Here is a 13,131-nt window from a genome sequence, read left to right as displayed (position 1 = left end):
ATGTTAGGTTTTAGCGGACTTTGTCTACTAAACACCAAGAGATTGTGGAAGAAGACTTCACTCTGCTTTTCCATCCTAGGTTTCCATTATCCCATGCTGCCCACTGATCGGCACGTGTCTCATGGAGAAAACCAGGGACTTTGGGGCTCCTCCATCTATAAATCCAGCTCGCCAAGAAGGGGCTTTTTTCTCTGGAAATTAACTTGTCTAATCATCTATGTCTTCATAGCTCTACTATCTCTGTAAATATAGGATGTTTATAGTTTTTTTTTTTTTTTTATTTTTTATTTTTTTGGATGTTTATAGTTTTTTAAGTTGAAGTTCTCCTCAGAAGCAGAAGTCCTTTGGACCGTAATTTTCAATGAATATTTTTTCTTACCAACTAAGTTACACAGAGACTGACTGCTCTCTCGGTCACTTTCTTTTCTCCATAATTCTTTTTGCCACCCAAAACATGCCATACCATGTGAACTGTGAAACAGTGGCTTAAACTATATATATTAGCAGAAATGAACTAAAGGGATCTCTTGGATTCTACCAAGATAACGGTCTTTTCAATAATATTTTCAAGGTTTGCCCATTGTAATATTCCTTTGGTGATGATGAGGTAATTTATTGTTGGAATCTATCTGGAATGTATTTTAGAGCTATGACGACTAGTTGATTTCAACTGGACAAGCTTAATTTTATTAAAAAAAAAGTATCTGAAAAACTAAGGTTTTAGATTAATTTTTATTTAGTTTTTTAAAGAAAGTACTTTAAAAATCTAATTTAAATGATTTTTCCAGTTGAGATCAACAACTATTTTTCGATGTTTAGTACATTTTGGTTAGTAAACCTATACTTACAAATAGGAGAACTAAATCATACAAAACCCTGCACATTTTACTTAAGTACAAACCAAGACTTATATTTTTTTCATGTTTGTATTTAATTTAGTATACCAAAAATGGTAAATCAATAATATACTGGAATATGGATAAAATATTTTCCAAAGCTCAACTGTTGTAAGAACACATTCTTTCAAATTCAGTGATTTCAGAACTCTCACTCTATAGTTTTCCCTAACTGAAATTTACTTTAAAAAACTAAACTGAATCTGAACCATTAAGGCAGCATAATGTAGTTTTGAAGGGAAGTGGGGACACAGGTGATAAAGAACGGATCTCTATGCTGTAGGTTTCATTCAATAGTGTCCCTCAGGGATGTACAAATATGGGAAGGTTTAATTCCTACCAGTAACAACTATGGACCTTGCTTTGTCTCATCTTTACTCTCCTGCTTAGTGGAAAAACTTAAAATTGCTCAGTAATGATAGATTTCTCAGTCCAACCCTTTCTGTTTTCGTCTTTCTGGTTTGAAATTTAGCCCAGCTAAAAATGTCGATTTCCGAGGTTCCTTCTTCCCACTTTGTGCACGGTCCGGTGTGGCTGCCAGGAGCTGCCTGTGCTCGTACCATCTATGCCGCCGATGGCAGGGCGTGTGTGTAGGGGTGGGGTGTGGAAGTCCGGGCATCCACTTACACTCAGGTAAGAATGATGGCAGTAGTCCCATTCTTTTGGTCTCAGCTGCTTCTCTATCCAATGCTGACAAATTATGTCTGTTTATATTTGGTCCCCCGATGAGGATGCTATATGGGCTTTGGCTCCCTGAGACTTCTGGGAATTGACAAAGCCTACCACAGGCAGCATTCTCTTTGGCCTGACTCTAAGATATAGGGAATGCCCCTTTGAGTCTCAGTGAGGTCCTGGAATCTTCTCTTACCTGTCTCAGTCAGTTGTAACCGGAACTCCCTGTGTTGGTTCCCTGCACGGGCCTGGCTTGACTCCCTCCCTGGGGCAGCCTGCCAACACCTTTCCCTCAGTAAATCTCTACATCATCCACTCTGGACTGAGGGATGGAGTGAAGCGCCGTCTGCATTCCCCACAGCTCCGACACGCTTGGGGGCAGCTCCCTTAATTCTCTGAGGAAGCTTTCAAACTCCCAGTTCTTCAAGCCAGCAGAGTAGTTGTTTTTACCAACTTTGGCCAAGAGACAGGACTTCACCTAAGGTCCAGGGTCAGTGATCGAATGTCACAAGAAATTGTACTTCAAATCTGGAAGGATGACAAGATGAAAACCCATCCTCTCCATAAACACACATCATGAAGAGGGGGCGGGGATGAGAGAACTCTGCTCTCTCCAAAAGACAATATTCCTCTCCCCCTTCATAAGGAGTTTTTATGGACTAAGTGGCTGGGACAGGTTGGTGGGGAACATTCTGCTAACCTTTCCATACTTCGGCGGGGAGGGGCTGAGGCCATTCTCTGCAGATAAGGACTCTGACCTCAACTGTAAGCTGTCTTCCTGTTAAGAGCAGTCCTGGTCAAAATCCCTCCTCCGGAGCAGATAATGGTTTAAGTACATTCCAGCAAATTCATATCTAGCAAATGAATATATACTCTCTACATTTTACAACATTTGTTAAGAATGAACTCAAAAACCCTTTAATATATGACTTTAATATCTGACGGTGTGAATCAAGTCTTAGTGCTTTTCTACATTTAGACTATCATCATCATTTTCAAAGGGAAAATTTTCCAGTATCACAGAAATGTCCATTATGAGTAAAAACATTTTTATTCTCATTTGAAAATAACTTAAATCACAACGTAATAATAACTAATGGCTGTGTAGCCCTTTATAAAGAACTATCAATCACATTTGGTTCCTACAACAAACCTTTGGTATTTATTCAACATTTACTTGTCATTTACAGTTATTATTTCCCCATTTTAAAGCATGGTGAGGTTAGTTAACTGCCCTGTCCAGAGCTCTAACTCAGGTTGTGAAATAAAACTGGGTTTGTCCCCACTGTGGGTGCTTTCCTACAAGAAAGTGATGTATTCTCAGTATGACATGTCTCCTGAGTCAATCCTCTGAGGGGGGAACTGGACACAGGGACAGGCCCCTTACTCCATCCCATCCTTGTGATCAAAAACCAGTGTGTAGGATGAACGGGCACAGCCTGCCCGACTCTACGACCTCAGGCCATATCCCAAAGGACAACTTGTAGGAAAGGAAGCTGGAAAGAGCCAAGCACATGTAATCTTTAAGTCCAGGTTTCCTTTGGGCCTCAGTTCCCTGGGTACTTAAAATGAAAGCTTTGTTTGGTTCCTGAATTTATCTGTAACAAAGGGTTAATATCTGTAAAGCCTTTGAAAATAAAAAACCTTGTCATTCAGCAATAGTGAATTTTCTTGCGAAAGACTTTAGCATTAGGTAAAATAATATGCCATGCTTTGCAACCCACAGGGGTCATTATGACTTCTAGAAGTACCATAAGGGAGCACGGGGCAAGGAAACGAGCTCAAAAGCGATACCGAGATGCCTGCTGTTACCATAGTTACAACAGGAAAGGAAGGAAGAGATGTACTATTTCCCATAAGCAGTGAGGGTTAAGTCTTGCCTGATTTAGGATCACTGGGGTGAATAATCCTAGCTGTATCCACAGGGTTTCATCATGGTTGCCGTGAGTTTCAACATGTAGCAGTGAGCAGGAGGAGGGATAAATCTTTTGTTTACACTCAATGAAGCTGTTTCTGATGTTCCATCACTTAACCTCTACTCTCAGAACCTGCTGGAACTTGCAGGCTTTATTCACTCCCCTACCAGCAAATTGTTAGAATTAATGGCCATGACTAATTTTAGTTAGTTTGGGGAGGACACGCCACAGGGAGATAAAAGAGGGGAGAATGTCTCTCTCATTCCTGAATTTCTGAGGTTGGATCAGGACAGAGCTGTGTAGAGCATCACAACTGTGACTTCCCAGGGCATACCTCCCAAATCTAGCTTCCAAGCATCATGGAACCTGGTCTGACTCGTCTTCCACTGTCTGAATCTCTTTTCTGGCACCCCTGCTGGACTGTGTTGTATTCTCTCCTTTGAGGACAACTTTCTTGGTGATGCACTCATTACAATTTGGGCCAGGTGATTTCATCTTTAAATGGTTTTGAGAGATAACAGTGATTACCACAAGTAACAACGGACACTTACTGTGGATTGCCATAGGTGAGACACTACAAAAGAGCCCTGGGGTTTCATTTCATCTTCAGAACGACCCCAGGAGCTAGATAATGATCATCATCATCTCCAGTTCACGGATCAAGAGACTGAGGCTCAGGGTAGTAAGGAAACTCCTCCACTATCACGCAGCTATGAAATGTCAGAACCCAGGGATCTGTGAGACCCCAAAACCAGTGAATGCTGAATCCTCCAACTTCTTCAGCCGGCGCTGAAACCTGTCTCCATGTACTTTCCATTTCCTGGTCCTAGTCTATCCTCTGAAGACCCATGGGAAAAGTCTTAAACCCCTACCACTACTAGATCTTCAGATATCTAATATGGCTTTCAGGACTTTCTGTGTTGTCACTGTTTTTAGATGACCATTCTTCAACCCCCTAAGCCATGTGTTTTTGTTGGGCTTCCTGCATTAACCTTCTAAGGGGGCTCCATGCTCTGCCCTCTATCCTACACCTGGCAGCCATGGTGGGCCTTAAAATACGTCAGATCACTTCAGTCCTCTGCTCAAAACACTCTGTGGCTTCTCAGGTCACTGAAAGCAAAATCTCTGTAACCAACTTCAAGATGCTAAAGCCCAAGACAGGGCCTCCTCTGCAGTCCTCTCCCCTCATGCTCATACTATTCCCTCAATATGCCAGGCATGGTCCCATCTTCTTTCCCTGGGGCATTCTGGTCTGGAAATCTACCTGGTTCTTTCTTTTCCCCTTTCTTATCTCCCCTCATGGGTCTTCCCTCACCCTATCAGTGAGGCCTTCTCCTTCCTTTTTGTATTTTTCTCCATAGCACTTATGATTTTCCTTATTTCCTTCATTTTTGCCTGCCCTCTCCCTTTGACCCCAACTAAGCATGCAAGCAAGCTCTAAAGGTTTTATCTTCTTAGTTCAAATCTAAGGTTAAATCCTAACTGGCACACAAAATAACCATTTCATGTGGGTCAGCCTACCATATCCCCAGCACTAAGAACCATTCCTGGCCCAGCAGCATTCAATAAGTAGAGAGTGACTAATTTATATACTGATACTAAAAATGTTGTAGAGCTTTTATGTACTTTATTATCCTCAGTAAGAACTTCACTATCAACTGGTCAGATTTCTGATAGCATCTCTGTCTTCTTAATCCTATGTGGAGCTTAACAGATATGCAAATAAATACTGAAAACTTTTGTTGATACATCAAACCTAGCTTTTAATTGTATGAGAGTTTCCTTGAAGCATTCACTGGTAATTTTAACGCTCCTCCATCAGCCTCCGAACATCCTGCGTTGAGAGGGGCACTTCTATATCAATTGCTAGAATCTGTTTGGATTCAGGATAAGGTTCTTTCTTACGCTAAATGCAGACAGTGATTTTACACCATCGCCTGCTACAGAACGACCTACTTACCTTACTACCACTGTGTTTAGATAGAAGAGCGGGTATTCTTTGGTAAATAATGTTCCACTTGAAAAATCTGTTAATTTGTAGCTTTTAATGAACATCTAGCTGAAGATCACTCTAAAGACAAATTTTTTCACCCCACAGGGCATCATTTTCTGCTGGTGGATTTGACATCATATATTGGTTGACTTTAACAATGTTTCAGTCACTGTGTTAAAAAACTGCCAAAAATTCTAGTGGCCAGACATGGAGACACTGTGATCGAATACATTACACAGTGTGAGGAAAATCAGGCTGTTCAGTGTGGACTGACATAGTAATCCTTTCTGCTGATCACAAGGTGTTGTGGAAGTTGTCATCAAACCCCAGTCATCCCTTCGATTACCATTTCAAATTATTCACCATTAATTTGCAGTGCTGCTTATGGAAGGCTGAAGGTTCTGTTCTCACATGTTGAGGGCAAGGAGACAGTTTAAAGGTTTTAAATAGACACAGAAAAGGCAGTATTTTTTCCTCATTCAAAATAATTAAAAGTCCTTAAGAATCACACATCCACAACAATTCTCACAGTCATCTACAATTTCGTATAAAGCATTAGTTTTTTTATACCCACAACAAAACATGGACCTGCAGAAGTTTTCAAACAATCCTCCAGCAGCTTCATGCGAGTCTTCTGGAGCTCTGGGCTGTCCCATTCGTCTTCATCGATGCCCCAGTAGAGATCTATGACCTGGGAATCAATGGATGAGGCAGCATTAATTTACCTGCAGGAAAACTTCATTTACCTGTGGGCTTTATTCTTATTTACAATGTTAAGCTAATGTGACTTTTAACTTTTCTCTTTGCAGCATGTTTTCCCTTACGAGGGAAAATTATGTTTAAGATCTATTCAAATAGATATATTTTTTATTCCATGATGGGCTAGGGATGAACATTATAATTTCTTTTTTTCCTTATTATACTATTGACATGGCCCCAGAGAAAACTGAAATGTTAAATGTCAGAGACTTTGCAGGGCAGGCTTTCATTATATTGAAATGGTAACAGGATTTCAAAAAAAAGTGTTTGGAAGCCCTTGGGATATGGTTACCACATTATTTGAGACAAAAAATAGTGTATAATGTTACTGTGTATCTTAATATGGGGGGGGGGCTGGGTGGCTCAGTCATTTAAGCGTCTGCCTTCTGCTCAAGTCATGATCCCGGAGTTCGGGGATCAAAACCTGTGCATCAGGCTCCCTGCTCAGCAGGGAGTCTGCTTCTCCCTCTGAGCCCCCCCCTTCTTGTGCACATTCTCAAATAAATAAAATCTAAAAAAAAAAAAAAATATGAGAAGGGAAAAGCACAATGGCAATTAATATACTGACCTAAAGGCAAACATTGAACTTTCTTAAAAAAATAAAAAACCTAAAAAAAAAAACCTGTTATGATGCTTTATCCCATGGGGATAGACATTTTGTTTATGTTTGTTTCATCTGAAAGCAGTTTGGCTTTCATCAAGACATGTCTGAAAACCATGTATTGGAAACAATGAAAGGTGGTATGCCTTAATGAGAAGTGAGGATAATAGGATCTTCAATCTCCTTACTTCAAAGACTGAGGGAAGATTCTGAGAGTCTGTAAAGACATTTACAAGCACACTCTTTGAAAAATCGGCTACGAAGAGCAATATGGGTTTCATTCCCTTTACTCAACCACTGTTCTGCATAAAGTAAAAGTTTCCAATTGTAGCTTTGAAGATTTCCTTCCTTTGTTTCCCACAAGCAGAAAAAGACCCTCCCCTCCTTACTGGCTGTATGGCATTTAGTGTGATGGAAGCACGGAGCATGGGTCCTCCCCTGTGCCCCAAGCAGACCTCAGGGACTCTGTGCACTTTCCATCTCTTGGCCATGGCCCTGCATGGCTGTGTTTGCATCATTTCTTTGTCTATCTGCATTTGAGTTTTTAGATGGCTGATAAAGATATAACAACTTTTTAAAATAATATTCCCATGGTCCAGTCTGTAAGTTTTATAATAAATGAAACTATCATATATTTTTTTGGAGGGGGGGCTCTTCCCTTTAATCTACCTTAGAAGGTTTAACCACAGTATCAAGGAAGGGGCCATCTGAGATGATAACTTCAGTGTCCCATATGAGAGCCTGTAGCTACGGCTATTTAAAATTAAATAGAAATTAAAATTAATTCAAGTACTCCAGAGCCACACGTAGCTACCGACTCTCATGCTGGAAAGCACAGGCACAGACCACTTCACCATCCCAGAAACCTTCATTTGACAGCTCTGTAAATTACTGAGATCATTAGAACAAGACATTTTTGGCCATCTACCAATAAACTGTCCAACACACAAATCTGCAGTATGAATGCTAACTCTTAGTCGTGCTGTGCACAAACGGACAATCCTTCACAGAGCCTGTTCTCCATCCTTGTGGCTGACACTGTTTGGACATACCTGAGGAAAGGTCTGATTTAGAACAAATGAAGAGAAACAAATGGTAAATATAAATGATATAAGGGATAATATCACAAAAGCTATAAATATATACCTGCTTGTCTCTCACCTAAAATCATGTAATTGTAACAATATAATTGGATTTGTAACATATATAAATGTCACATACAGAAAAAGGGAATAGAGATATAAAGGAGTAATCTTTCTATAGCTCACTGGATTTAGTTGGTATAAATTATAAGTAGATTCTGATATGTGTCTTAGAATAACTATGAACTTATAATAACTAATAACTTAGAATAACTAAGAATAACTATATGAAAATAACTCAGACTAGTGAAAAAATTATTAAAGGAATTAAAATGTCACACTAGAATATGTTCACTTAACACAAAGCAAAAAAGTAAAAGAAATAGAGGAACACAAAGATATAAGAAAAAAAAAAGTAAAATGGCAGATGTAAATCCAACCATATTAACACCATTAAGTGTGAATGAATTAAACAATCCAATCAGAGCAGAGATTGTCAGACTGGATTAAAAACAAGATCCAACTATGTGCAATCTATAGGCAAGACGCTTTAGATTCAAAGAGGTTGAAAGTGAAAGGATGGAAAAAGATGTATCATGCAAGCAGTAACCATAAGAAAGCTCACATGACTACTGATATCAGGCAAGAGAGTTTAAAACAAAATGTAACCAGAGATAAAGAGGGACATTTTATAATGATAAAGGGGTCAGTCCATCAGGAAGATGTAACAATTATAAATGTATATACAACTAATAACAGTCTTAAAATACATTAAATTCAACTGACAGAAGAGAAGGGAAAAACTGACAATTCAACTATAATAGGTGAAGACTTAAATATCCCACATACAATAAAGGAAAGAATGACTAGGAAGAAGATCAGTTAAAAAGTAGAAGACTAGGGCAATATTATAAACTAACTAGATCTAACATATTTATAGAACAACAGAATATACATTCTTAAGTACACATAAAACACTGTCCAGGACAGAACATATATTAGATCATAGAACAACCCTCAATAAACTAAGATGGATTTAAATGAAATAAAGTGTGTTCTCTGAACACAAGGCAATGACATTAAAAATCAGTAATCTGGGAAATTCATAAATATATGGAAATCAACATACTTCTAATCAAAGAAAGAAATCACAAGGGAAATTAAAAAATACTTTGAGATTGATGAAGACACAACATGTTTCCAACATGTTGAAAAAGGAAACCAAAGCTGGTGGCATCACAATTCCGGACTTCAAGCTCTGTTACAAAGCTGTAATCATCAAGACAGTATGGTACTGGCACAAAAACAGACACACAGATCAATGGGACAGAAGATAGAACCCAGAAATGGACCCTCAACTCTATCGTCAACTAATCTTCGACAAAGTAGGAAAGAATATCCAATGGAAAAAGGACAGTCTCTTCAACAAATGATGTTGGAAAATTGGACAGCCACATGTAGAAGAATGAAACTGGACCATTTCCTTACACCATACACAAAAGTAGACTCAAAATGGATGAAAGACCTAAATGTGAGATAGGAATCCATCAAAATCCTAGAGGAGAAACAGGCAGCAACCTCTCTGACCTCGGGGGCAGCAACTTCTTGCTAGACACGTCTCTAAAGGCAAGGAAAACAAAAGCAAAAATGAACTTTTGGGACTTCATCAAGATAAAAAGCTTCTGCACAGTCAAGGAAACAGTCAACAAAACTAAAAGGCAACCTACGGAATGGGAGAAGATATTTGCAAATGACATATGAGATAAAGGGCTAGTATCCAAGATCTATAAAGAACTTATCAAACTCAACACCCAAAAAACAAATAATCCAGTCAAGAAATGGGCAGAAGACATGAACAGACATTTCACCAAAGATGACACACAAATGGCCAACAGACACGTGAAAAAATGTCTGACATCACTAGCCATCAGGGAAATACAAATCAAAACCACAATGAGATACCACCTTACACCAGTTAGAATGGCAAAAATGAACAAGACAGGAAACAACAAGTGTTGGTAAGGATGCAGAGAAAGGGGAACCCTCTTAAACTGTTGGGAATGCAAGCTGGTACAGTCACTCTAGAAAACAGTATGGAGGTTCCTCAAGAAGTTAAAAATAGAGCTACCCTATGACCCAGCAATTGCACTACTAGGTATTTACCACAAAGATACAAATGCAGTGATCTGAAGGGGCACCTGCACCCCAATGTTCATAGCAGCATTGTCCACAATAGCCAAACTATGGAAAGGGTCCAGATGTCCATCGACAGATGAATGGATAATGATGATGTGATACACACACACACACACACACACACACAATGGAATATTAGCCATCAGAAAGGATGAAATCTTACCATTTACATCGACATGGATGGAACTGGAGGGTATTATGCTGAGCAAAATAAGTCAATTAGAGAAAGACAATTATCATATGGTTTCACTCATATGAAGAATATAAGAAACCACACAGAGGATCATAGGGGAAGGGATGGAAAAATGGAATGGGAAGAAATCAGAGAGGGAGACAAACCATGGGAGACTCTTAACTATGGGAAAGGAACTGAGGCTTGCTGGAGGGGAGGTGGGTGGGGTGATGGGCATTATGGAGGGCACGTGATGTGATGAGCACTGGGTGTTTTATGCAACTGATGAATTACTAAACTACATCTGAAACTAATAATATTCTATATGTCGGCTAACTGAATTTAAATAAAAAAAACAATAGACAAAGAAGAGCAAGCTAAAGTTAGCAGAAGGAAATAATAGATAATAGACATTAATGGTCAGAGAATAGAAAAACCAATAGAAAAAATCAATGAAAACAGAAGTTGGTTCTTTGAAGAGAACAAAATGGACAAAACTTTAGCTGGATTAAAAAAAAAAAAAAAGAGAAGGGACGCTGTTGGTTAAGCATCTGCCTTCAGCTCAGGTCATGAGCCCAGGGTCCTGGGATCAAGGTCCGCATTGGGCTCCTTGCTCAGTGGGGAGCCTGCTTCTCCCTCTGCCAGCTGCTCCCCCTACCTGTGCTCTCTCTCTCTCTGACAAATAAATAAAATCTTAAAAAAAAAAAAAATGAGAAGACTCAAATTGCCAAAATCATGAGTGGAAGAGAGGCCACTACTACTACTGACCTTACAGAAATAAAGGGTTATTAGAGAATACTATGAACAACTGTATTCCAACAGATTAGATTACTTAGATGAAATGGACAAATACGAGAGAGAGACAAGTCACATAAACAGACTCAAGACAAAACAAAAAAAATGTCAACAGAAATGTGAAAAAAGATTAGTGATTTAAAAGAAAAGCATAGGTCCAGATGGATGCACTGGTGAATTCTATCAATTCTTCAGTCCTCCAAAAATTAGAAGAGAGAACACTTCCCAGCTTACTCTATGAGACCAGTATGATCCTAGTACCAAAGGCAGACAAAAATATAAGAAAATGACAGAGCAATATCTCATGAATATAAAACAAAAGGAGAGGATACTAGAATACTCAAGTGTTTTCAAGAATACTTGAAAACCTAACCCAGCAGCATATAAAAAGTATTATACAACACAACTAAGTAGTATTTATCCCAGGAATGCAAGGTTGGCTTAGCATCAGAAAATTAACTAATGTAACACACTATATATCAATAAAAGGCAAAAACCAAATGGTCAATCTTAACAGAGACAGAAAAAACAATAAATTTGACAAAATCAAACACCCTTTATGATGAAAACACAAAAAACCAGGAATAGAATTTAACTTCCTCAACCTGAATAAAGGGCATACATGGGAAAAAAAACAAAAAACAAAAAACAAAACTACATCTAACAGCATACTTAATAAAAAATGAAAGCTTTCCCCTTAAGACTAGGAACAAGAGAAGGCTATTCATTCTCACCACTTCTATTCAACACTGTACTGGAGGTTCCAGCCAGGACAATTAGGCAAGAAAAACAAAGAAAATGCATACAGATAGGAAAGGAAGAAGTAGATCTATCTTTATTCATAGATGATACAATCTCATATATTAAAAATCCTAAGAAAACCACTAAAAAATGTTGGAACTAAGGGCGCCTGGGTGGCTCAGTTGGGTAAGCGTCTCTTGGTTTTGGCTCAGGTCATGATCTCAGGGTCATGAGACTGAGCTCTGCATTGGGCTCCAGGCTCAACATAGAGTCTGCTTGGGATTCTTTCCCTCTTCCTCCCTCTCCCCACCGTGTCACTCCCCCTGTCCCCCACCCCCCTTACATGCTCTCATTCTAAAATAAATAAAATCTGTTAAAAAAAAAAAAAATGTTAGAACTAATGAGTTGAGCAAGGTTGTAGGATATAAGATCAATATACAAAAACCACATGTACTTCTGCACACTAACAATGAGCAAACAATTCCATTTAAAAGACTATCAGAAAGAATAAAAAGCTCAGGAACAGATTTAACAAAAGAAATGTAAAATTTATACTCCTAAAATTATAAAACACTATTGAAAGAAATTAAAGATGATCTGAGTAAACTGGAAGACATCCCAAGTATATGAACTGGGAGACTTAAGATGTCAGTACTTCCCAAATTAATCTTTAGATTCAGTGCAATCACTATAAAACTTCAAACTGGCTCACTCACAGAAATTGACAAGCTGATCCTAAAATTCACATGGGAATTCAAGAGACCTGGGATAGCTAAAACGATCTTGTAAAAGAAGAACAAAGTTGGAGGACTCACACTTCCAGATTCAAACTCACTACAAAGTAATTAAAACGGTGTGGTACTGGCATAAGGATATTCAGTGGAATAAAACTGAGAATCCAGAAGTAAATCCTCACACTTGTGGTCAACAGATTTCAACATGGGTGCCAAAACAATTCATGAGGAATGGCTCATCTTTTCAACAAATGGTATTGGGACAAGTGGATATCCACATGTAAAAAAAATGAAGTTTGACACCCTACCTCACACCATATACAAAACTAACTTGAAACAGATCATAGACATACACTTAAGAGTTAAAACTATAAAACTAATTTTACAGAAAACACAGGGGCAAATTTTTGTGAACCTGGATTTGGCAATGGTTTCTTAGATAGGACAGCAACGTACAAGTAACCAAAGATAAAGAGAGATAAACTGGACTTCCTCAAAATTAAAGTTTTGCTTCAAGAGACACTATCAAGAAAGTAAAAAGAGGACCCTCTTTGATAATGGCATTGCCATCTAG

The 13,131-nt window shown here is 38.6% G+C and overlaps 1 protein-coding gene across 2 annotated transcripts in view; it reads right to left on the bottom strand.

The window, feature by feature from the left end:
- NWD2 (NACHT and WD repeat domain containing 2) overlaps nucleotides 1–13,131 on the bottom strand; it is a 188,847-nt gene that overhangs the window by 81,952 nt on the left and 93,764 nt on the right. The window contains exon 3 of one of the 2 annotated variants that reach the window (XM_036101893.2): nucleotides 6,052–6,168. In XM_036101893.2, the coding sequence (XP_035957786.1) occupies nucleotides 6,052–6,168 (117 nt within the window). The remainder of the gene's footprint in view (nucleotides 1–6,051; nucleotides 6,169–13,131) is intronic. The other variant, XM_036101895.2, reaches the window with a different exon arrangement.

The sequence above is a fragment of the Halichoerus grypus genome, chromosome 3 (assembly GCF_964656455.1).
Source record: "Halichoerus grypus chromosome 3, mHalGry1.hap1.1, whole genome shotgun sequence".
Lineage (NCBI taxonomy): Eukaryota > Metazoa > Chordata > Mammalia > Carnivora > Phocidae > Halichoerus > Halichoerus grypus.
This window is presented reverse-complemented; position numbering and strand designations above follow the sequence as displayed.